The sequence below is a fragment of the Elephas maximus genome, chromosome 16 (assembly GCF_024166365.1).
Source record: "Elephas maximus indicus isolate mEleMax1 chromosome 16, mEleMax1 primary haplotype, whole genome shotgun sequence".
In the NCBI taxonomy this organism is placed as follows: Eukaryota; Metazoa; Chordata; class Mammalia; order Proboscidea; family Elephantidae; genus Elephas; species Elephas maximus.
The window spans coordinates 46,487,503-46,500,950 of record NC_064834.1 but is presented as its reverse complement, the minus strand read 5'-3'; the positions used below and the strand labels follow the sequence as shown (position 1 = coordinate 46,500,950).

At 38.5% G+C, this 13,448-nt stretch overlaps 1 protein-coding gene across 2 annotated transcripts in view; it reads left to right on the top strand.

Moving 5' to 3' along the window:
- Positions 1–5,233, top strand: part of LOC126059554 (cytochrome P450 2C19-like) — a 34,770-nt gene extending 29,537 nt beyond the window's left edge. For both annotated transcript variants that reach the window (XM_049855315.1, XM_049855314.1), the window contains one exon: positions 4,867–5,233. In XM_049855315.1, the coding sequence (XP_049711272.1) occupies positions 4,867–5,048 (182 nt within the window). In that variant the 3' untranslated portion in view covers positions 5,049–5,233. The remainder of the gene's footprint in view (positions 1–4,866) is intronic.
- The last annotated feature ends 8,215 nt before the right edge of the window (positions 5,234–13,448 follow it).

Here is a 13,448-nt window from a genome sequence, read left to right as displayed (position 1 = left end):
TCTCCTTTGTCTCTTTCCACACATGTAGTTGATTTGACTCCTGTGTGTTGCATCTGGCAAGGTACATGTGTATGGTCACCATTTATGTTGGTGAAAATGGGTATTTGCAATGAAAAAGTCATTGGTCTTGCAAAATTCTGTCATTCAATCTCCAGCATTATTTCTATCACCAAGGCCATATTTCCCAACTACCAATCCTTTTTCTTTGTTTCCAACTTTCCTGTTCCAATCACCAGTAATTATCAATGGATCCTGATTGCACGTTCGATCAATTTCAGACTGCAGAAGCTGATAAAAGTCTTCAATTTCTTCATCTTTGGCTCTAGTGGTTGGTGCGTAAACTTGAAAAATAGTCATATTAACTGGTCTTCTTCTAGGCATATGGATATTATCCTATCACTGACAGTGCTGTACTTCCAGATAGATCTTGAAATGTTCTCTTTGATGATGAACGCAACACTATTCCTCCTCAAGTTGTCGTTCTTGGCATAGTAGACTATATGATTGTCCAGTTCAAAATGGCCAATACCAGTCCATTCAGCTCACCAATGCCTAACATTTATGTGTTCCATTTCATTTTTGATGATTTTCAAATTTCCTAGATTCACACTTTGTACATTCCAGTTTCTGATTATTAATGGATGTTTGCAGCTGTTTCTTCTCAATTTGAGTCGTGCCACATCAGCAAATGAAGGTCTCAAAAGCTTTACTCCATCTATGTCATCATGGTCGACTCTACTTTGAGGAGACAGGTCTTCCCCAGCTGTCTTTTGAGTGCCTTCCAAGCTGGGGGGCTCATCTTCCAACACTGTATCAGACAATGTTCCGCTGCTATTCATAAGGTTTTAACAGGCTAATTCTTTTCAGAAGTAGACTGCCGATCCTTCTTCTTAGTCTGTCTTAGTCTGGAAGCTCAGCTTAAACCTGTCCTCCATGGGTGACCCTGTTGGTATCTGAATACTGGCGGCATAGCTTCCAGCATCACAGCAACAAGCAAGCCCCCACAGTATGACAAACTAACAGTCCCATCTCTAGTAACTACTAATAAACTTTGGTTCTTTTACATTTGCTTATTCTAGATATTTCATGTAAGTGGAATCATGCAATATCCACCCTTTTGTAACTGGTTTATTTCAGTGAGCATAAAGTTGTCAAGTTTCTTCCATGCTGGAGCATGGATGAGGACTTCATTTCTCTTTATGGCAAAGTAATATTCCATTGTCTGTATGCACATTTTGTTGTCTGTTCATCTGTTAATGGTCATTTAGTTTGTTTCTACCTTTTGGCTGTCATGATCAGTGCTGCAGTGAACATTGGTGTACATTTATCTGTTTATGTTTCTGCTTTCAATTCTTTTAGGTGTATGCCTAGGAGTGGTACTGAGTGTAGCTCAGTGAAGTATCTGGAAGCAGAAGGCAATCAACACCTTCTCTAGCTTTCTTACTTTAGAAGAACAAGTGGTAATGTTTTTAGGAACCTCAAACTATTTTTCACAGTTGCTGTACCATTTTACACTCACAATTTTTCCACATCCTTGCCAGCACCTGTTCTTTTCTTTTTCTTTTTATTATTGTAATCTTAGTGGGGGTGAAGTGATATCTTATTGAGGTTTTGATTTGTAGTTTCCTTATGACAAATGACATGAGAATCTTTTCAGGTGCTTCCTGACCATTTGTATTTCATTTTGATGAAATGTCTGTTTATGCCGTTAGTCCATTTGTCTTTTTTTTTTTTTTTTTTTTGCATTGTTAGTCTTTTTGTTTCAGGAGGTCTTTATATATTTTGGATATTAAACCATACCAGATACAGAGTCCCCCAAAATGTTTTCCCAGTCTGTAGGTTGTCTTTCACTATGTTGATAAAGCTCTTTGATGAATAAACATTTAAATTTTGATAAAGTCCCATTTATTTATGTTGTCTTTTGTTGTTCATGTTTTTGTTGCCATATCTAAGAACCCATTGTTAAATATTAAATTTCAGAGCATTACTGATATGTTTTCTTGTTAAGAGTTTTATAGTTTTAGTTTTTGCATTTTGGTTCTTGATATATTTTGAGTTCACTTTTTTTTCTTTTTAATTTGGAGGATAGAGTTGTCTCTGCACTGTTTATTAGAGTGACTCTTCTTTTCCTCATGGAATGGACTTAGCATCCTCATAAAAACTCATTTGATCACAGATGTGTGGGTTTCTTTCTAAACTTTTAATTCTATTCCATCAGTGAATATATCTATCATTATATCAGTACCCAACTCTTTTGACCACTGTAGCTCTATGATATGCTTTGATATAAGAAAATGTGAGTCTTCCTACTTTGTTGTGTTTTTAAGAGTGTGTTGGCTAGCAGGGGCCCTGCATAGTTACACATAAATTTGAGGAATGGCTTTCCATCTCTGCAAAGAAGAATGTTGGCATTTGTTGGGTATTGCATTGCATTTATATATTGCTTTGAGTAATATTGACATCTTAACAATAGTAAGATTTCCAGTCTATGAAAATGGAATGCCCGTATATTTATTTAGGTCATCTTTGATTTCTTTCAGTAATGATTTATAGTTTTCAGTGTACAAGTCTTTTACATCTTTGGCTATGTTCATTCCAAGATATTTTATTATTTTAGATGGTATTGCAAATGGACTTGTTTCCTTAATTTCCTTTTCTGAACATTCATTGATGATATATAGAAGCCTGATTGATTTTTGTGTGTTTACCTTTTATCTGGTCACATTGCTGAATTTGTTAGTTTTTGTAACTTTTTTGTGGATTCTTTTGGATTTTCTATATATAAGATCATGACACCAGCAAAAAGGTATAGTTTTACTTCTAATTTCTTGATCTGGTTACCTCTTATTTTCTTTATTTTGCCTAATTGCTCCAGATAGGGCTTCCAATATAAAGTTGAACATGAGCTGTGAGAGTGGGCATCCTTGTTTTGTCCCTGATCTTAAAGGGAATGTTCTCAGACTTTGTCCGTTTCGTATGAGGTTATATGTGGACTTTTCCTAAATGTTCTTTATTACTTGAGGAATAGCCCTCATATTCCTACCTTGTTGAATGTCTTTTTAATCATGAGAGCATGTAGGATTTTCATCAAATACCTTCTCTTCATCAACTGAGATGATCTTTTGTTCTATTAAGGTGCTATAAGGTATTGATAGATTTTCTAATGTAGAGCTACCCTTGCATTCCTAAGATAAAATTTACTTGAATGTGGTGCATAATCCTTTTAATACGTGTTTGGATTAAGTTTGCTAGTATTTTGTTTAAGATATTTTCATCTATAGTCATAAGGGATTTTGCAGTATAGATTTCTTTTCTTGTGTTGTCTTTCCCTGGCTTGATATCAAAGTACTACCTAGTCTCATAGACTGAGTTCGGAAATGTTCCCTCCTCTTCTATTTTTGAGATAAGTTTAAGAAGCAGTGGAGTTAATTCTTAGAAATGTTTCCTATATTCCTCAGTCAAGCCATCTAGTCTGGGTGTTTTCTTTTTAGGGAGATTTTGATTACTGATTCAGTCTCGTCACTTGTTATGGTTTTGTTGAGGTCTTCCATTTCTTGTTGAGTCAGTATAGGAAGTTTATGTATTTCTAGGACTTTGTGCATTACATGTAGGTTATCTAATTTCTTGGTGTACAATTGAGGGGCAGGCTATTTTCACCTATGTAATTAACCAAAAGGACAGAATAGGACATTCTCTCTATATCAAATATGTTAGAACTGCCAGCCAATTAACTGAGGGGTCAGGGAAACCATGAGAATGTGTCTGCATACCTTACAATGATTCCAGAGCACCCTGATCTTCTTCCAGTCGTGAGGTTCCTTCTTGGATATCGAGATTTCAACACCTCCTGTGTGTCAGTTGAGTTTCTGGTCATGAAATAAACTTCTCTAATTATTTGGCTTTTGATGCCCGCATTGGATCTGGCATGGAAAATACCCAGATGGCAAAGGTCTGTACACTCCCATTAAGCAACTCACGTTTTAGCAGGAATGAAAAATAAATAGTGACAGAATTACAATTCAATGTGATTTTTGCTTCAATGAAAGCAAGACTATGATAAATATGATGTTGAGGAAATCATTCGAGAGCAAGATTCTACTGCCTAAGGGGATCACATTTTAATGAGAAAGTGACGTTTGACCTAGTTGTTGAAGAAAGTGTGATGGAAGTATGTCTTAGAGAAAGAAAAAAGCATGAAATAAATCTAGAAAATGCATGGTGTGGTGGAAATTGACAAAGGATGAGTATGGTGAGAGCTAAGCATGTGGGGTTGAAGACTGGAGGAAAGGTCATGGAAGTCAGACTGGGAACATAATCTGAAGGGCCAATCAACCAGTTTCACCCTTAAGCCTTAAGATAGCTTCGGGAGCCATTTGAAGATGTGAAGTGTGGGAGAAGCATGTTTAGATATGTGCTTTTGAAAGTACATGAGGGAAACATAGTCTTTGACTAAATTTATGCCAGGGGTACAGAGGAAACACAGATGTATGAGCCCCTTCCTCTTACACCTCTCCCTTTAATGTTCTTGGACAAGCAATGTAGGTGGTTTATAGGAAAAGAGTGATGGAAACTTGAAATGTCAAAACAACAAGTACAATCCAGGATACTTAAAAAAGTACTTGGTATAGAGCTCAAAATAAATATTCCTTGAATGAAGGTTTTTGTTAACATAATGTATTATTAGTTAGATAGCAAGTTTGTTCATACCTCTGTCCATCTGTCTATGCAACTATCCTTCCATCCATCCTGCTTTTCCTCCACCCGTGTATATAATTATTCATCAAATAATTACTGCATATTCTGTCAGTACCAGATAAGAAACATAGCGTCCACGGAGTATCTAACCTCTCTGCTTGTTATTTTCAGGAAAACGAATGTGTCCGGGAGAAGGCTTGGCCCGCGTGGAGCTGTTTTTATTCCTGACCACCATTTTACAGAAATTTACCTTGAAGCCTCTGGTTGATCCAAAACATATTGACACCACCCCAGTGACCAATGGCTTGGCCTCTGTGCCACCCTCGTATCAGCTCTGCTTCATTCCTGTCTGAAAAAGCCATACTGTCATACTGCTCCCCTCCTGTACTTGCAAATCCCCTGCACTGGGGCGTCGTTAACTCCTTCCCTTTAGTTTTCTTGAACTCTCCTCTCCATATCCCCTATTCCTTCAAGATCTAATGAATATCCACTGTATTAAGGGGAATTTTTGTGTTTCATGAAATAAATTTATCTCTTGTTCTCCATATTCTGTAATACTTATATTGATCACCATGGCTTAATCTTTCCCTAACTGAATTCTTTCTGTTATCACTCTCAAACAGAGCAAAGAATGATTTTTTTTCTGTTGCCATCAAGCTCTTTCTGACTCCTGGTGACCCCATGTGTCAGAGTACAACTGTGCTCCATAGGTGTTTTCTATGGTTGATTTTGAGAAGTAGATCACCAGGCCTTTCTTCTGAGGCTCCTCTGGGTGGATTAGAACTGCCAAACTTTTCTTTAGTATCTGCATCACTAGCGACTCCTCAAGTTGTAAAAAGAGCACTAGTATTTCATGATCAGATGTGTCAGTCAAGATATGCAAAATATTATCCCCGAATATTCCTAATATTTATAGGAGGCAAGATTCTGGATGAACATGTATTTGATACTTTAAAAAATTTGTATGAAACTCATGGGTATAATGAGATTGGGTAGTTGCTCTTAACTGCTTTGAAGGAAATAGAGAAATAAAAGGATTATTTGTGGGCTTCAAATTCCCAGTAGCCATACCCTATAAATGACATAAAAGTTTCTATGTGTTCCCTGAAAAAAAATATGTTTTCTCCTATAGTCACAAGCATAAGGTTTCAGGAAGCAAAACCCAGAGTTTCATACTGTGAGTGGCTAAACTGTAATGCAAATTGATTTCCCAACCTTGCAGGGTGTCTTCTGTTAAAGTGAGATTATTGATTGGAACCTCCTAGAACCACGACCCTATAGGACAATGGATTGGAAAGGAATACCAAAAACCAAAACCAAACCCAGTGCCGTCAAGTCGATTCCGGCTCATAGTGACCCTATAGGACAGAGTAGAACTGCCCCATAGAGTTTCCAGGGAGCACCTGGTGGATTTGAACTGCTGACCCTTTGGTTAGCAGCTGTAGCACTTAACCACTACGCCACCAGGGTTTCCTGGAAAGGAATAGGATCTTTGAAAATCAGAAGGGAGACATGTAGGCAGACTCTGATGAAGCTGGGGACACTGAAGCCACTAATGTGGCTGCTTTGCCAGTAGAAGTAGTCCTTACACTCCTGTCTGAGGTTTGGTAAATTAACCTTACTTTTCCAAGAGAATCTGTAATGGCCTCCCCTCAGGTATTTTCCCTGCAAGACACTGCTGATTCTTCTCAGAACCCACCCAGACACTCATCTTGTCTTCTGGATTATAACTAGACTTAAGTTTCATGAGGCCCAAAAAGATAAGGTACAAAGTATGACCCATAAGTTTGCTATACTCCAAAAAGATGCATGATTATTCCAATTTATACAGACAGAAATCTAGAGAATTTGTGTGGGGATGGATGTTAAGCAGTTGGGTAATGGTAGAAGGAACATAGAGTTGAATCACTGTGAATTTATTGATATGGGTTTACTAAGCAGAGCTTCTAGATTCAATTTCATAGCTCAAAGGGTTAGACCTAGCCTTCCATCCCAAAAGAGCTCAGAGGACATATTTTTCATAGCTTGAGAAATAAATAGGAGAGGAGTCCAAGTATACTTAAAGAGCTCCATGGTTGCTCTACCGTGTAGGTTAGAATTTACAGAGGGAAGTACTGCCACTGAACTGGGAATCTTTAAGTGCAATGGGGATAATTGTATCCCAGGTGACAGGGCCCAAGGGGTGCACTTAATCACCAAAGACAAGGTGTGTGTGTGGTTACCATAATAGACAGAGGAGTGGAAACATTAATCAGAATAGTCTGACTAGTGGAGAACTATGGTTGATTATAGCCTTCGTAAAAGAGAAATAGAAAAGTGGTGTACTAAAAAAAAAAAATTTTTTTTTTAAATACTAAATTTTGATGTAGGACTGCACTACACTGTTGATAATTTATACTGTTAATATTTCTCCCAGCCTTTTCCAAAAGTATCTATAGTTTTTAACAGAGTGGCTGTGTGTCAAAGTCAGGATTTTTTAGAGAAACAGACCCAGTACAATAGATAGGTGATCAACAGATATTGTCTTAGTCGTCTAGTGCTGCTCTAACAGAAGTACCACAAGTGAATGGCTTTAACAAAGAGAAATGTATTTCTTCACAGTAACATAGGGTCAAAGTCCAAATTCAGGATATCAAATCCAGGAGAAGGCTTTCTTTCTCTGTCAGCCTTCTCATCAGTCTTCCCCTGGTTGATGAGCTTCCCAGGCACAGGGCCCCCTGGTCCAAAGGACGTGCTCTGCTCCTGGTGCTACTTTCTTGGTGGTATGAAGTCCCCCACTCTCTGCTTGCTTCCCTTTCCTTTTATTTCTTGTAACATAAAAGCTGATGCAGGTCACTCCCATGGGAAACTCCATTTACATTGGATCAGTGATGTGACCTTAGTAAGGGTGTTATAAGCCCACCCTAATCCTCTTTAATATAAAATTACAATCACAAAATAGAGGACAATCACACAGTACTGGAATCATGGCCCAGCCAAACTGATACACACAACTTTTGGGGAATGTAACTCAGTCCATGACAGATATAAATATACGTGTGTAGATAGATTGAGATTCATATCTGGGGAATAAACTCATGTGATTGTGGGGCTGGCAAGTCCAAAATATGTAGGTGAGTCTGGAAAACATGGCAGTCTTGTGTCTCAAAATTGGTAGGTCAGCTGATGGAGGAGCCAGTAGAAGTGGTCTGTTTATCCTCTGGAGCAGAATACTCCCTTGAAAAACCTCCATATTTGATTTCAAGGTCTTCAGCTGATTGGATGAGACCCACAGAGATTATGGGGGCTCATCTGTTATACTTAAGGTCAGTGGGTTTAATCACATGCAAATAGTTCATTATATCTAGACCAGTGTTTGATCAAGCAATTGGACACTATTGGCTAGCCAAGTTGAAGCATAAGCAATCACATTGTGCAGTTCATTTGGGGAAAGAAAATAATAAGACTTTGGGGGATTATTCTACACTGGTTATGTACTTACAATACCAGTTTGGTTCACCAGTAAGAGTAGGGGCTTATGGAGGCCAGGTAATCAGGGAATATGGAAAGGATAGTAGAAAAAAGTTGTTATAAATATAGTTATATCAGAGACAGCACAAATCATTCCTTGTTGAGCTAAGATAAAATCTAATGCAATTCGGTAATTCAATACCACCTTTACTAAGGACTCTAAAGGTTCTTTTGGTGTAGTTATTTCATTAGCAACACAATCAGCAGTTTGGGCCATAGTGACAGATCGATTATGAATGGACATTTCCAATGGCACAATTACGAACCATGGTATACTAGCACATAAGAAAGACTACCCCTATCCTGAATAACCAGCTATGGGATTGTTTGTAAGAACAAGGTCTCTCTTCTTTCTGGATATAAATTCTGAATCACTTTTCCATAGTAAGTTATCACTGTATGAATGGGTGCTCATGGAAACTCCTAATATTCCTAGAGTACATTGGCCTAGCACACTCCAGCCAGCTAAACACATCAAAGCCCAAATATAAGATGAATTATTGTACTTTTTTGCTGCTGTCTTAGTCATCTAGTGCTGCTATAACAGAAGTACCTCAAGTGGATGGCTTTAAGAAACAGAAGTTTATTCTCTCACAGTCTAGTAGGCTAGAAGTCCAAAGTCAGGGCATCAGTTCCAGGGGAAGGCTTTCTCTGTCAGCTTTGGAGGAATGTCCTTGTCATCAATCTTCCCCTGGACTAGGAGCTTCTCCAAACAGGAAACCCAGGTCCAAAGGACGTGCTCTAATCTCGGCACTGCTTTCTTCGTAGTATGAACTCCCTCTCTCTCTGCTGGCTTCTCTCTTTTATATCCCAAAGGAAATTGTCTCAAGACACAATCCAATCTTGCAGGTTGAGTTGTGCCTCGTTAACATAACTGCCGCTTTGTGATCCTTGTCAGAGAAGACAGTGGTGGTAACTGGGCACCACCTAGTTGTGCTGGACTCATTCTGGTGGAGGCTACGATAGTTGTGGTTCATCAGTCCTTTGAACTAATTTTTCCCTTGTGTCTTTGTTTTTCTACATTCTCCCTTGCTCTAGATGGGGTGAGACTAGTGGAGTATCTAGATGGCCACTCACAAGCTTTTGAGACCCCAGACGTTAAAGCAGATGTTTTAATCAAAGCTTTCTTTTTAGTTATCACCTCTTGACCTCTGGGGATAAGGTAGGATGGATCAGATTTAGAGGCTTTTAGATCTGTACATAACGTTTGTGTCATTAAAGAATAATTAGGAATCTAAGCTTGACAATAACTACAAAGACCTAGAAATCCCCTTAATTGTTTCCTTGCCTCAGGCAAGGGAAAAGCAGCCTTGCCTCTTTTGGGATCCATGGAAATGCCTTCTGTAGAGATTAAATGACCTAGGTATTTGACAGAAGGCTGAGCTATTTCCAGTGTTTCCTTTGAAGCTTCATGTCCACCAAGGGCTAAATGTTTTAACAATCCAATACTGTCTTAACAGAGTAGATTTACTTGGAAGTTGCAAAGGCCACAAGTCTACGTGTAAAATTTGAGAAAAATAACTGGGAGGTTCTATATTCCTCGGGCATGGCATTCCAGGTCAGTTGGTTTTCCTAGGAAAAAGGAAACAGGTATCTACTTTTGGGGTCAAGAGGAATGTTAAAAAATGCACTAATCACAAACCCATTACTATTGAGTCAATTCTGATTCATAGGGACCTTATACGACCAAGTAGAATTGCCTTATAGGGTTTCCAAGGATCAGCTGGATTTGAAATGCTGACCTTTTGGTTAGCAGTTGTAGCTCTTAACCATTGTGTCACCAGAGCTCAAAGGTCTGTAACAGTAAAGCACACTGCTTCTAAGGGAACATTAGAAAGTAACAGGTATGGACTGGAACAATGGGGTAATTAGGAATAACAAAATGGTTTATTGCATGTAGGTCTTGAACAAATCTCCGACGCTTTCTGTGAGGTTTCTTAACAGGGAGGATAAGCGTGTTGCAAGGGCTAGTGTAGGTGACAAATAATCCTTTAGAAAGAAATTCTTGAATAATAGGTGTTATTCCTCCTTTTTTTTTTTTTCTGTTTGAGTGGGTATTGGGGGATCTTAATAAAGGGTTAGATACATCTACTAGGATTTTAATAGGTTTAGCAGATAAAGCTTTACTAACGTCTATTGGAAAACCTGGTGGCATAGTGGTTAAGAGTGAAGGCTGCTAGCCAAAAGGTCAGCAGTTCGAGTCCACCAGCTACTCCATGGAAGCCCTATGGGGCAGTTCTACCCTGTCCTGTAGGGTTGCTATGACTCGGAATTGACTTGACAGCAACAAGTTTGGTTTTTTTGGTTTTTATGTGATTTATGGCCCACAAAGTTTCAGAGACTTGAGAAATAAGTTCAGAGGGGAGAAAACGTATTGGAAGAGAATTTTGAAGAGGCATTGTAGGGGCTTGCATATGGCGAATAATCTCTTCCTTTCAAATGTTATTCATTCCTGAGTTTAGATTATTAGGCAAGATTAACAATATTTCCCCCTTTTCATTAAATTGTAAGTGGCAATTCCATTTAGATAAAACATCTCTTCCTAATAAATTAACAAGTGTTTCAGGGCTTAGTAAGATGGGGATGAAAACTTTCCGTTGAACCAAGACAGAATGGTGCAGGTAGAGAATGAAAGAACGTTCTTCTTTATTTGTAACTTCCACTAAAACTGAAATCTTTTTACTCTGGGTTGGGCTTTTTGGGCAAGTGAAATTTATCACAGATAAAGCAGTCCCCTAATGAAATAAAAATTTACAAGGTTCTCCATTAGTATATGTAGTTGCTTGTCTTTGAGAGTTTAGAGCTACCATAGAAAAAGTCTCTGTTCTGTCCGGAGAGCCCTTTCGTTCTCAATGAGGTAAAGGAAGTGTGGCTGAGGTGGAAGCCTTCTGTTTATCCTTTAACTTAAAGCATTTGCTTTTCTAGTGAGCAGGGCTTTTATAATAGTTTCAGAAACTACTTCGAGGTCTACTGGAGGGTTTTAAACCATTTTTTTCTGAGTAGACCCATTTAGCTGTTGTAACTGGAGGGCTATTGATTTATTTAATTTGTTAGTTTGAGCAGTTTGCTTTGTTCCTAAAGTCTAAGTAAGCTCATAAACTAAAGCAGTTAATTCCTCAATGGAAGCTGCTTTCCAATCTAAACGATGCTTCTTGACTAATTCTGCATTTTCAGACTTGAGGCCAGAAATCACTGTATTGAAAGTTCCTTTCATTTTCTCATCTGATGGGTTCAGCCCAGGATGTTCTGAGAACTTCTGAAATAATCCGTATCGATAATCATGAACACTTTCATCTCTGTGTTTTGTGCAAGAATGAACTTTCATCCTGGTGATTCTGGAGGAGAAAGGCCTTAAGGATTCCATTTATGCAGCTGGTTGACTTAGTCTTTAACTTCTTTGAGAAGAACATTGGCTTATATCTGAAGCTAAACTCTCTTTTTTTCTTTTTTTCCATTCTGCACATTCTCAGCATAATTTTACTTCCCTAGGACAAATTCACAGACGAATTAATTTATATAAATTAGCCAATCTGGGCTGGTAAGCATTAATAAACCCAGAACCCAGTGCCGTCGAGTCGATTCCAACTCATAGCGACCCTATAGGACAGAGTAGAACTGCCCCATAGAGTTTCCAAGGAGCGCCTGGCGGATTTGAACTGGCGACATCTTGGTTAGCAGTGGTAGCGCTTAACCATTACGCCACCAGGGTTTCCGGTAAGCATTAATAAGGACCCTGAATTGTCTAGTAAATTTATGGGGATCTTCACATCACGAATAAGATCATCTGTCTTAGAATCATGAGTACGATCTCTCTAAAAGAAAGGTAGTGCACGTAGAGTACTTTTAGATGGACAAATAAGCAGAGGAGGATGTAGAGAAGAGGTTGCTGGCAGAAGGAGCTCCTGCGAGGAGTCTAAATACAGCAGTGCTGTGGCTTTCTAATTCTTTATTTTTTTTAGTTAATTCAGAAACCGCATTCTGCAATTCTTTATTCTGTTTAGTCAGTTTAGATAGAGAATTCTGCAACTTCATGGCTTCCAATTGCTAGGCAGAAAAAACATCCCATTACAATTTTTTTTTCTTTTATTCTGGAGTGCCTCTTTTCTAATTACTGCACAAATGATTCAGTTAAGCAAGTTCAAAATTCCATAATTTGGCTATTCATTCAAACTGGACTTAGTAGAATCATGCCAAGTAGACAAAAAGAAGCAAGAGGAAGAACCATAATGCTTATTTATATAATGAGCAGGAGTTTTCAGAGAAAACCCCATCTTGCCCTTGGCATTAGCATTCTCCATACTTCCAGAGGGTGTGTAAATTAGCTCTGGAAGCTCTTCAAACAGAGGATCAGAGCTCTCAGCTTCTCAGACCCCGCTAATTTATTTAACAAAAGACTGCCACAGAGTTTGGGAATGCAGCTCTGAAAGTTCTGAGGTCTTTAAACAGTGACCCTGAGGTACCTGAAACAAAGGAACTTATGTTCTGTTCAAAAGACAGAGAGGAGAGAAAAACAAATCCTTCAATAAATGCTGGAGGGCCTGTATGAAAAGTGAGCAGGGCTGGGACCCAAGAGGTGTTTACCTGCCTTAACCCTTGTTATGGCATGAAAAGCAGACAGGCCCAAGAGGTTTTGCTCTGATTTTCTTGCTGCCCTGGATGCTGCAGAGGTAAAATCCATTGAGTTGCTTCATGGTGTTACTAGTAAATGTCTTAGTGAAGCCCCTGGACCAACACTCCAATTTAATATTAAAAACAATTATAATTTATTGAAGGAATGAAGCATGGGAGAGCTTGTGTTTGGCTGTAATGGTATGCTCTGCTTTCTGGCAAAATGAAGAGATATGTATCAAGTAGAGTGAGTACAGATAACAGTGTCACATCAAGGCAAATGACAGGAAAGGTGAGATTTTCAAGGGTGGCAATTTAACTGCAAAGCTTTCTTTACATTAGTTTCTAGTCTAACACAAGTATCTCACTCCTGATACAATTTAACTAAGGCGATATTTCTAAAATGAAAAGTATAGAAAATTTTGACATGAAAGTGTAGTGATCAGAAAGTTTAGTGCTACATCTGAAACTAAAAAAAAAAAAAAAAAACCCAAAATCCAAACCGTTGAGGTTGAGTGAATTCCGACTCATAGTGAATTGGAATCTTTGAACACAAAGCTGACCATTAGTTCGGAAATTGCAAATGAACTCTGCTTCCTTAGCTGAGGCGGAGCCCTGGTGGTGCAGTGGATAAG